At 41.1% G+C, this 13,016-nt stretch overlaps 1 protein-coding gene across 1 annotated transcript in view; it reads left to right on the forward strand.

Moving 5' to 3' along the window:
• Positions 1–13,016, forward strand: part of LOC109916808 (fibrillin-1-like) — a 589,008-nt gene that overhangs the window by 396,577 nt on the left and 179,415 nt on the right. The window contains exons 28-29 of the mRNA XM_048617021.1: positions 6,874–6,999; positions 7,214–7,339. Coding sequence (XP_048472978.1) covers positions 6,874–6,999; positions 7,214–7,339 — 252 coding nt within the window. The remainder of the gene's footprint in view (positions 1–6,873; positions 7,000–7,213; positions 7,340–13,016) is intronic.

Consider the following 13,016-nt stretch of genomic DNA (forward strand, 5'->3'; position numbering starts at 1 on the left):
GTCAACTTTCCTGCTCCTCTGATGCTGCCTGGCCTGCTGTGTTCCTCCAGCTCCACACTTGTTATCTCTGACTCCAGCATTTGCAGTTATCTCCCAGTCTATCCAATCTCTCTTTATAGTAAATTTCTGCAGCCCAGGCAACATCCTGGTAAATATTCTCTGCGCTCTCTCCAGTGCAGTCACATCCCCCTTATAATTAGGATTCCAGAACTGTGCACAATACTCTAGCTGTGACCTAACCAACAATTTTACACAGTTACATTTTATATCCCTGCTATGTGATCCTCCTTAATGATCCATTCTAACACCGTTCATACAACAGAAATAAAACTAACTGACCTATGGTTTCCTGTTTTCTGCCTCCCGCCTCCCTCCCTTCTTGGTAAATCTGTTATACTTGCTACTTTCCAGTATGGAATATTTCCGGAATCAAATGATTTTTGGAAAATTAACACCAATGTATTTACTCGCTCAATAGGCCCCTTTTTTTCAAGAGACTCAGACAATGTCCACCAGAATCTGTGAATATATCAGCCCGCAGCTCCATCGGTTTGCTCAGTACCGCTTCCCTGGTGATTGTAATTATACCAAATTTCACTTCTTAATTCAGCTTCCTGATTTACAGGTTATACTTGGTTTCATTTATATCTTCTATAGTGATGTCAAGAATCGAGTATTTATTCATTATACCCACCATTTCTTCTCACCTCTGGAGGATGATCTCTCACTTTACTTTTTCATTTTTAGATACCTGTAGAAACTTTTGTTAGCTGTGTTTACATTTCAGTTAGCTTCCTCTCATGCTCTTACATATTTGTCCTGTGTAACCTTCTCTTAATTCTCCGCATTCTTTATATTCTGACAAATCATCTGACCTGCCACTCATGCTTGCACAATTATATGCTTTTTCTTTAAGTTGATGCTTTCCTTATCTATTTTAGTCGACCATGGATGGTGGGTCCTCTCCTTGGACTTTTTCTTTTATAGAAAGAACTTATTATTCTGAGTTTTCTGAAATATCACTTTATAAATGTCTGCCATTGCTTCTCAATATCCCAGCTCATTTCTGCCTGCTGAAAGTTCATGTCCACATAGTTGCTCTTATTTAAATATAAAATACAGTCTTAGTCTCACTCTTCTCCATTTCAAACTGGATGTAAAATCCAAAAATATCCAATATCAATAAGATCACAGCTAAAGAAAGGTGCCTTTACTTAAAGGTCATTAATTAATCTTGTTACGTTACACAATACCAAGATGAGTACAGTCAGCTCTCTGGTAATTTCCAGAATGCACTGCTGCAAGAAGTATTCTGTGAATTCTTCAGTGAAGCTACTATTACCATACCAATGTGATTTTTCCGTTTATATACAGATTAAATCAGCAAATCACTCGAGAATTCAGATGTGGAGAAGGATTTAGGTATCCCTTCGGAGTTATTTACGTATTCTTGTGCATGAGTCACAATGTGCAGGAGCAGCCCACAATCAGAAGCTAATCGGCTGTTATCCTTAGTTATGATAGGAATTGAACATGAAAGTAAGGATGTTGTGTTTCGGTTATACGGGGCTTCAGTGAGACCACATCTCCATATTGTGTGCAGTTTTGGTCTGCGTCTTTAATGAAGGATGTAAATGCATTGAAAGTGGTTCAGAAGAGATTTTAGATTGATATCTGGATAAGTGGGTCCTTTTATGAGAAAAGGTTGGACAGACTGTGCTTGTTTCCACTAGAGTTTGAAAGACTGAGGGATGACTTGATTAAGTCCATAAGATCCTGAATGACCTTTTCAAGGTGGACATGGAATTTGTTTCCTCTTGTGATGAGCCCAGAACTAGGGGTCACTGTTTCAAAATTGGGTTGCCCTTACCTGACAGAGATAAGAATTTTTTTTGTCTTAGGGTTGTGTGACTTTGGAACTCTGCCTCAGAAGACTGTGGAGGCAGGGTAATTGAATATTTTTAAAGCAGAGATGCTTAGATTCTCATTAGGCAGGGGAAGAAGTGTTATTAGGGCAGATGGGAATTTGGAATTTGAAATACAAACCAATCAGCTCGCATTTAATTAAATGGTGGAGCCAACTTATTTACCAAGTGGTCTGCCTCTGCTCTTATTTTGTATGTTCATGAAATCACCCACAATTATTACCATCCCTTCATCATAAGCGCTCAGTACTATTTCTTGCATGCTTCTTCCTACATTGTGGTTGCTGTTTTGGGGACTTGTAGGGGCAGCACAGTAGCTCAGAGGTTAGCACTGCTGCCTCACAGCACCAGGGACCTGGGTTCGATTCCACCCTTGCGCGACTGTCTGTGTGGAGTTTGCACATTCTCCCCGTGTCCTCCGGGTGCTCTGGTTTCCTCCCACAGTCCAAAGATGTGCAGATTAGGTGAATTGGCCATGCTAAATTGCCCATAGTGTTCGGGGATGTGTAGATTGGGTGGGTTACAGGGGGATGAGTCTGGGTGGAATGTTCTGAGGTTCGCTGTGGACTTGTTGGGCCGAAGGGCCTGTTTCCACACTATAGGGATTCTATGATCACTCCCACTAGTGACTTCTTTCGCTTACCATTCCTCATCTCTACCCAAACTAATTCTACATCATGATCTCCTGAACCAAGATCATCACTAACTGTTGCAGCAATGTCAACTTTGATTAGGGGTGTCTCCCTTTGCCTTTACCTACTCTTCATATTCTCCTTGAATATCAAATATTCCTCAATATTCAGGACCCAATTCTTATCATCCTGCAGCCCTGCCATATCTCCGTAATGACAATCAGATCATATTTGTTCACTTTTGTGCCATCAATTAATTTTCTTTTTATGAATGCTTCTAATATTTAGATACAGAGTCTTTAGTTTTGCTTTTTTTGTTACCTGTGTAGCATCTAGTCTACTTCTGACATATTCTTAGGTTTTCTTCCAGCCTTCCTGACATTCTCTGACCTTCATTTTATGTTTCTGTATTTTTCTATCCAGCCTTAATTCTGCCCCATAATTTATTATTTACCTAAACTTAATCCCTCACTGCTCTTTTTTACTTAGTTTAACATTCTCGCTACTTTCCTCATAGCTCACAAGAACATCAATTGCAGCATGGTTCAGGTCTAGACTGTCCCAGCGATATAGATCCCACTCTCCCCAGTACTGGTGCCAGTACCTCAAAAAAGCAGAACCCACTACTCCCACACTAGTCTTTGAGCCATGCATTCACTTCTCTCTTCATATCCCATGTAAATTTGTACATGGCTCAGTTAGTAATCCAGAGATTATCTTTGAGGTACTGATTCATAATTTAGCATCTAACTTCCCATACTCCCACAGCTGAGTCTCTTTCCTAGTTTACCTCCTCTTGCATGTCACCTTGTACCATGGTGCCATGACTGGTTAGATCATCCACCCTGCAGCCCTCACTCTCATCCAACCTTAAACCTATTGGGCAATTACTGAACCTCCTGCATTCCTGCCTTCTGAGTCTCATTACCCGCCTCACTTGCAATTATGGTGTCCTCTCCTTGACCATTGCCCAAATCAGAAAATCCTATCCTAAGGAGCATGACTGCCACCCAGAATAAAATGCTGAGCTAATTTTCCGCCTCCCTGATATGCTGCATTGTCTGCAGCTCTGCCTCCAGCTCAAAATAGTTTCTAATCAACCTGTCCAGAGACGTTATCATACATTTCTAGAGCAAGTAGGACCTGGAATGCAGACCTTCTGGTTCAGATGTATGGACATTACCACTGTTCCATAAAAGCCATTTAGCCTCCAACTCAGTAACTGAGCTGAAGTTTCTTGAGCTGCAAATATTTACTGTTGATGTATGCCCTGTATCACACCAGCATCCAGAAGCTCCCACTTTCTGCAATCACAGCACATTGCCTTCCCTGCCATCTCTAGTATATGTCAGTCAATTAATAATTGCTGATTGATTTATAATTGAAATTGCCTATACCTTCCAGTAGGTCTTAGCACTGTCAGTAACTTGTACAGCACTAATAAAATAATACAATACTTACAAAACTCATAAAACTTATTTTCTGATAATAGTCACTGATTTACCTGCTGCTTCTACTGCACAAAATTGGAACACAAATTCCGCAGGGTGAAAACAAAAGAGTAGAATAGGAAAGCACCTCATCCCTGCCCTTCTCCAGTGTTCCTAGACTGCAGACTTTACTTCTTTCAATAACGCTTACTTAAAGCACCTCTTTCCCCCATGCACTTTGAGCCAAATTCCCAAATCTCTCACTAAGGCAAAGTCTACCTCTCACTGACCATACACGCTTGCTGATCCTTCACCAGAACAGAAAGAATATAGAAATTAAAAGGTTTCGAGAAAGTGAAAGGTATGTGATGGGATGGGAACAAAGGGAAGGGCCTGTGATGGAATGAAGTGCAGGAGAGATTAATAAACAGAAGATTTAATGGGATAGATAAAGTAGACATAAAATATGTATCCAAATAGGGTGTGAATGATTAGATAGCAGCTATCTACATGCAAAGTGAACAAATGAGGAAAGAAATTTGACAAAAAGGAAGCAGAAATTTGTGATCTAGAATTGTTGAACTCAGTTGTAATTCCAGAGTTGAGTTGAAAAATGAGATGCTGTTCCTCAAGCTTGGGTTGAACTTCATTGAAACAGTTAAACAAGCCAGTGAATAGAGGACAAAGTGGGAGCAAGGTGGAAAATTGAAATGATAAGCAATGGGAAGGTCAGTTGTACTTGAGCACTGAACAGCCATCTATCTTAAAGTTGTCATCCCTTCGCAGGGGAAACCACATCATGAACAGCTACTGAACCCTGTAAATCTAGATATTAAAATGAGTAGTCTAGGCTTCCATCTACATTACTTTCTTTTTCCATTGTTTGAGGTTTAATTGTGAACCTGGACATCTTGATTCATATTGCTGTGACTCTATTATGGATATATTGCTAAATAAGAGCATGATCTAATAGTACTTCAATTGATATACTGTCTTATTTTACCTCTGAGCATTGTCTCAGAGCCATTCATACTTTTGGTGGTATTGGTTGAAGTCACAAGGAGAAACAATGATGCTGTTAGATAAAGTGGTTAAGAAGGCATATGGGATACCTTTATCAGTTGCGATATAGAGTTTAAAAGCAAAGGAGGTTTTGCTAGAACTGTATAAAACATTGGTTAGGCCACAGCTTAGAGTATTGTGTGCAGTTCTGGACTCCATGTTATTGGTGGGATATGATTACATGGGAGACAGTGCATTGGAGATTTACCAGAATGTTGCCTGGGCTGGTGAGCTTTAGTTATGAGGAGAGATTCAATATACTAGGATTGCTTTCCTGAAAGTAGAGGAGACCGAGGGTGGATTTGACTGAGGTATATAAAATTATGAGTAGCATAGATAAAGTCGACAGGAAGACACTGTCCCCTTGCTGGAGGGACCAGTGACCAGGGTGCATAGATTTAAAGTAAGGTCACAAGGTTTTGAGGAGGTGTAAGGAAACATTTTTTTTCACACAGGTTGGTGGAAATCTGGAACTCAGTGCCTACAAGGGTAGTAGAGGAAGAAATTCTTGTAACATTGAAGAAGTATTTCGATGCCAAGGCACACAAAACTACAGGCCAAGTGCTGGAAAATGGGATTTAAATAGTAAGGGATAACACAGTGTGGAGCTGGAGGAACACAGCAGGCCAGGCAGCATCAGAGGAGTTGGAAAGTTGACCTTTCGGGTCCCAAAATGAAATATCAACTTTCCACACTGTGTTATCTCTGACTCCAGCATCGGCAGCTCTTACTATCTTTGGATAGTAAGGTGCTTGTTTTTGACCAGTACAGACTCAGTGGGTTGAAAGGCCTTTTTCTGTGCTGTAGCGCTCTACGTCTCTTGAATACTTAAATATCCCATCTAAGTTCTTCCTGAATAGACCTCAGACCTCACCTGAAACAATAAAGCTCTGATTATGATCTTTTACTTCTTTCATTGGATTAGTGTATGCTGGCAAGGCAAGCTTTTGTTGACCATCCTTTTTTGTCCTTGATCTGAGTGGCTTGCTAGGCCAGTTAACAGCACGTCTAAAAATCTGGCATCACGTAGGCCCGAGCATGTAGGATAGCAGATGTCGTCTAAGGAGTAAAGATTTGTTATGATAATCATATTTTGTGGTCACTGTTACTGAGGCTAGCTTTCAACTATATATTATTAGTTGAGATTAAATTGTTCCAGTTGCCATTTGGAATTGGAACCCATGCCACCAGAGCATTATTACCATTACTATTAAACTGTTATGTTAAATTACTATGTTAAACACTGGAAGATAACTACATTTAAATAGACTCCAAGTACACACTGTAGTGATTGTAGCGAGATCAGCCAGGTGAACCTCATAGAATATGAGTTCCCTAATTAGGGCTGTTAATCTGGTCGAATCAGGGAGCCCTGGCGACAGATATAAACAGGAGTGTCAGAGGTTCTGTTCGCTCTGGCTGGCTCTGAGGAAGCTGGATCAGTGTCAAGGACTTTCCATATGTAAATAAAGGGTAATTTGGTGACAAGACACCTGCCTCTGTAAACTGGGCTACTCTGTAAAGAAAGGAACAACTGGTTGTACAGGTAAATAAATGTTTCACTCATTTTTACGTGCAGAGCACATCTTTCTCCATTTAACTTTTGTACTTCTAAATATGTAATTGTTACTGGTAATGCCCTACACTGTGGGGTTATTTCACACACTTTGTACAGTTCATTAAACTCTCTGTCCACTTAATCAATATATCCATTAAATGTTCTCTTATTCCTCAGATCTCAGGCATTCCTTCAGACCATATTAAATCGTAACATTGGCCACCATCTCCCCAGCACAACAGCATAAACTACTGTTTTTCTTCCAGATATTGACGAGTGTGAGGATAATCCTGATATTTGTGATGGAGGGCAGTGTGCCAATGTACCTGGAGAATATCGATGTCTCTGCTATGATGGATTTATGGCTTCTGAGGATATGAGGACCTGCCTAGGTAAAACTTGTTTGGAAATTTCTTGCTAATATCCTAATATTATAGCTGATATGTTAGGCTGAGTACATGAGAAAGTATTAGAAGTAATGATATGAAATATGTAATATTTAGAAGTGCATCACTCAAGCTATATAGCACTTTGCTAAAAGATTATTGACAGTGCAGTATTCTGGAGCTATGAATGCTGAAACTCAATTTTAACTTTGATTCACAGATGTCAATGAATGTGAGCTTAATCCAAATATATGTCTCAGTGGCACTTGTGAGAACACCAAAGGATCATTCATTTGTCACTGTGAGCTGGGCTACTCTGTGAAGAAAGGAACAACCGGTTGTACAGGTAAACAAATGCTTCACTCATTTTTACTTGCAGAGCACATCTTTCTCCATTTAAATTTTGTACTTCTAAATATGTAATTGTTACTGGTAATGCCCTACTCTTAATAAAATTTCTAACAGTCCTTTGTTTCCCATATTTAAAGGTAGGGTGAACAGCTTCTAAAATAAATGGATGGCCATCATGACACCCTCAAACTGTCTCCCATGTTGATGTGGGAGAATAAGACATCTGGCATCTTGTCTGCCCTTGGATTTTAGAGGCCTGAAGGCAGAAGCAAAATGGACAGCCCAGCAGCTATCCCTGTGCAGTCTGCTATTTTTGGCAATAGGTGGAAAGGGCACCTACTTTGAAAGGCTGTCCTGTGCCTGTTGGATGCAGCCTCTTCAAAGTTTGTGCCTACCATTTCAGAATCATCCCTGGCCTGGCCTGTAAAATAAGGCTCCCTCTCTTTTTTTCAGTTTGCTTGAAAGGCCTGTCCAATACATGAAGTCCAGGAATCATTAGTCTTCTTCACGACTGCCTGTAGTATGTTAAAGCTACTATTGAATCCTGGTGCTACTGATAATTCTCCGGCAAATCTCTTCCTCCAAATGGGGTCAGAAGTCGTATTCTGAGTCGGTTAAGTTACTTCTGGTGTAATTTTGCTGCAAGGCAACTGGTGTTCAGGTGGGCAGGCTGACCACAGACCTTTCAGTTGGGGCTGGTGTTGGTGTAGGAAATGATTTCCCACCCCCACCCCCGCCACTTAATCTCTGCCCAAACGTCCCATGTCTTTATCTACAATGCCATGTTTTGTCATCAAAGGACAATTGTAATGCAGCAAGACAAAATAAATATGATGCAATGTGCAATTTCTGTTATTGTGTTGGTTATTGTAAGATTAAATCTAAATTTTATAACAAATATTTTATCATGCATTGAAAAGAGATAAAGCATCTTTAAGGTAATGTTGCAGTTTTTGTTTTATAAAATTCATCAGAGACTACTTTTGAGTTAATAAGAGGTAAGAACATGATCACAATCTGAAAATGTTTACAGTGTCTCTTTCGTAAAATTATTTCCCAATGAAGTTACAAAATAATAAGGAAAGTTTGTTTTGACCTTTTGGATTTTCGATTTACGATAGATTAAATTAATTTGATGGGTTTAATCAATTTTAGCTTTGGACTCTTGATCTCACTATATAATGACTGAAATTTTGAATGCTGTAATTTAGGCTGAATAAAGTTTTTTGATCAACTGAGTATTGACTCACATGGAAACAAATTTTCCACATTAAGGTTTTACAAGTTAATCTAATGAGATGGCTATACCTATATTTTCTCAATTTATGCGGTGAAATTGATTGACGCCAGTGGGCCATCGTGTTCAAACTTATTGTGGTTGTGAGAATATCTGCAGCGCTACATAAATGATCAGGAAACTTAGTCGAATTTTGTTCTCAATATTAGTTTGTGCAGACAGGCTAAATAGCCACCTTGAGAGATTTGGCAGCCATTTTATAAGTGAGATCTTTCTGGATTCAGCCTACAAAATTCCAACTTGTTTTTAACTCTGATTTCAGTTGGGTAAATTATCCATATTTTAGTTTTAAATTATGTAAGATCTGCAAAAATGTTTTTAAAACCCACATTAGTTGGTATATCTGTAAAATGAATTGCCAAACAGCATTTCACACTTGAGAAGTAATAGTTTGTCATTATATAAATATGTCTTTCCAGACAAATTATTTGATTAATAGTTGGAAAAAAATATATAAATGACTGCTAATTGTTCTTACTGTATCAACCTACTTGGCATGAACTAGTTCATGAAAGAATTTGCCGGCTTCAACATGTAATTTCTGCAAATTTGATCATCACTTCTGCTCCCCATTTAGCATGCTCCTGAGCATTTTGATAATTCTATATTCTTCAAAAAATTGTCGGAATTTTCCCTACAGATCTATACCTTAAATGTATTTTCACTTTGGGTGATCTTGACTAACTAAACTTGCCGTATCTCCAAATTTGCAGATGTTACTAAGCTGGGGGACAGTGTGTGCTGTGAGGAGGATGCTAAGAGGCTGCAGGTGACTTGGACAGACTGGCTGAGGGGACACATACTTGGCAAATGCAATATAGTATGGTTAAATGGGATGTTATCCACTGGTGGCAAAACAGGAAGGCAGATTATTATCTGAATGGTGGCAGTTCAGGAAAAGGTGAGGTGCAACAAGACCTGGGTGTCGTGGTGGAACAGTCACTGAAGGTCAACATGCAGGTGCAGCAGGCAGTGAGAAAAGCTAATGGCGTGCTGACCTTCATAGTGAGAGGATTTGAGTATCAGAATAAGGATGTCTTGCAGCAGTTATACAGGGTCTTGGTGAGGCCACACATTGAGTATTATGTGCAGTCTTGGTCTCCTTGTCTAAGGAAGGACATTCTTGCTATTGAGGAAGTCCAGCTAAAGTTCACCAGACTGATTCTTGGGATGGCAAGACTGACGTAAGGAAAGACTGGATCAACTGGGCTTGTATTCGCTGGAATTTAGGAGAATGAGGGGGCAATCTCATAGAAACACATAAAATCCTGATGGGACTGGACAGGTTAGATGCGGTTTTCTCTTAATTGATTCATCAGTTGTTAGCATCGTTCACTGGTCACTGAACTGCTGTGGTCCATTTGCTGTAGATAGACACACAATGAGGGAGTTCCAGGATTTTGACCTAGTGACAGTGAAATAATGACAATATGTTTCCAAGTCAGGGTGGTGAGTAGCCGCAAGGGGAGCTTGCAGGTCGTGTTGTTTCCATGTAATTGCTGCCCTTGCCATTAGAGTCATGGAGTCATACAGCAAGGAAACAGACCCTTCAGTCTAACCTATCCATGCCGAACATAAACTCAAACTGAACTAGTGCCTGGTCCTGGCCCATATCCCTCCAAACCTTTCCTATTCATGCACGTATCTAAGTGTCTTTTAAACACTGCAATTATGTCCACATCCACCATTTCCTCAGGAAGTTCATTCCACACGTGAACCACCCTCCCTGTAGAACATTTGTCCCTCATGTCTTTTTTAAATCTCTCTCCTCTCACCTTAAAAATATGCCCCCAATTCTTGAAATCCCCCATCCTAGGGAAGAGACACCTACTGGGTGAGACAGTGGCTTAGAGATATTATCGCTGGACTGTTAATCCAGAGACCCAGGAAATGTTCTGGGGACCGGGGTTCGAATCCTGCTATGGCAGATTTATCACCGATTGTCAGGAAAAACCAATTTGGTTCACTAATGTCCTTTAGGGAAGGAAATTGCCAGCGACGCCTCCATCCCGTAAATGAATAAAACAAAACGTAAAGCTTGATTTTATAAACCTCTATAAGGTCTCCTGTCAATCTCCTACGCTCCAGTGAAAAAAGCCCCAGCCTGACCGAACTTTCTTTATAACTCAAAACTTCCATACCTGTCCACATCCTGGTAAACCTTTTCTGAACCCTCTCAGCTTAATAATATCCATCCTATAACAGGGTGACCAGACCTGGATACAGGACTCTAGAAGAAGTGTCATCAGTGTCCTGTGCAGTCTCGGCATGATATCTCCTATACTCCTGTACTCAAAGGACTGAGCAATGAAGGCAGGCGTGCTAAACAACTTTTTAACCATGCTGTTTACATGTGATGCAAACTTCAAAGAATTATGGACCTGAACCCCTAGGTCCCTTTGTTCTGCAACACTACTCAAGGCCCTACCATTAACTGTATAAGTCTTGCCTGTGTTTGCAATTCCTCACATTTATCCAAATTGAACTCCATCTGCCATTTTTCAGCCATTGACACATTTGATCAAAATCCCTTTGTAATCTTACAAAACCTTCGCTACTGTCTACAACGCCACCAATTTTGATGTCATCTGCAAACTTACTAACTATGCCTTCTATATTCTCATCCAAATCATTTATATAAATGACAAACAAGAGGACCCAGAACCAATCCCTGTGGAACACCACTGGTGACAGGCCTCCAGTCCGAAAAGCAACTTTCTACCACCACTCTTGTCTCCTGCCATTAAGCCAATTTTGTGTCCAATTGGCAAGCTCACCATGAATCCCATGTGATCTAACTTTACTAATTAGTCTATGATGCGGAATCTTGTCAAAGGCTTTACAAAGTCAAGTAACAACACCTACTGCTTTGCCATCATGAATCTTTTTGGTAACTTCCTCAAAAAACTCAATCAAGTTTGTGAGACAACAAGGTGCAGGGCTGGATGAACACAGCAGGCCAAGCAGCATCATAGGAGCAGAGAGGCTGACGTTTCGGGCCTAGACCCTTCACTAGAAAAGGGGGAGGGGAAGGGGGTTCTGAAATAAATAGGGAGAGAGTGGGAGGCGGATAGAAGATGGATAGAGGAGAGGATAGGTGGAGAGGAAACAAACAGGTCGAAGAGGCTGGGATGGAGCCAGTAAAGGTGAGTGTAGGTGGGGAGTTAGGAAGGGGATAGGTCAGTCCAGGGAGGACGGACAGGTCAAGGGGGCGGGATGAGGTTGGTCGGTAGGAGATGGAGGTGCGGCTTGAGGTGGGAGGAGGGGATAGGTGGGAGGAAGAACAGGTTAGGGAGGCAGGGACGAGCTGGACTGGTTTTGGGATGCGGTAGGGGGAGGGGAGATTTTGAAACTTGTGTTTACCTGGACCATCTCTAACACCTCTCTCCCCTTCCTGGACCTCTCTGTCTCCATAGAACATAGAACATTACAGCGCAGTACAGGCCCTTCGGCCCTCGATGTTGCACCGACCTGTGAAACCAATCTGAAGCCCATCTAACCTAAACTATTCCATTATCATCCATATGTTTATCCAATGACCATTTAAATGCCCTTAAAGTGGGCGAGTCTACTATTTTTGCAGGCAGGGCATTCCACGCCCTTACTACTCTCTGAGTAAAGAACCTACCTCTGACATCTGTCCTATATCTAGCACCCCTCAATTTAAAGCTATGTCCCCTCGTGGGAGCCATCACCATCCGAGGTAAAAGGCTCCCACTGTCCACCCTATCTAATCCTCTGATCATCTTGTATGTCTCTATCAGGTCACCTCTTAACCTTCTTCTCTCTAACGAAAACAGCCTCAAGACCCTCAGCCTTTCCTCATAAGACCTTCCCTCTATACCAGGCAACATCCTGGTAAATCTCCTCTGCACCCTTTCCAATGCTTCCACATCCTTCCTATAATGCGGTGACCAGAACTGTACGCAATACTCCAAGTGCGACCGCACCAGAGTTTTGTACAGCTGCAACATGACCTCATGGCTCCGAAACTCAATCCCTCTACCAATAAAACCCAACATACTGTACGCCTTCTTAACAACGCTATCAACCTGGGTGGCAACTTTCAGTGATCTATGCACATGGACACCGAGATCTTTCTGCTCATCCACACTACCAAGAATCTTACCATTAGCCCAGTACTCTGTATTCCTGTTAATCCTTCCAAAGTGAATCACCTCACACTTTTCCGCATTAAACTCCATTTGCCACCTCTCAGCCCTCTGCAGCTTATCTATGTCCCTCTGTAACCTGCAACATCCTTCCGCGCTATCCACAACTCCACCGACTTTGGTGTCATCCGCAAATTTACTAACCCATCCTTCTACGCCCTCATCCAGGTCATTTATAAAAATGACAAACAGCAGTGGCCCCA

This window comes from Rhincodon typus, chromosome 36, assembly GCF_021869965.1.
Source record: "Rhincodon typus isolate 14 chromosome 36, sRhiTyp1.1, whole genome shotgun sequence".
NCBI lineage: Eukaryota > Metazoa > Chordata > Chondrichthyes > Orectolobiformes > Rhincodontidae > Rhincodon > Rhincodon typus.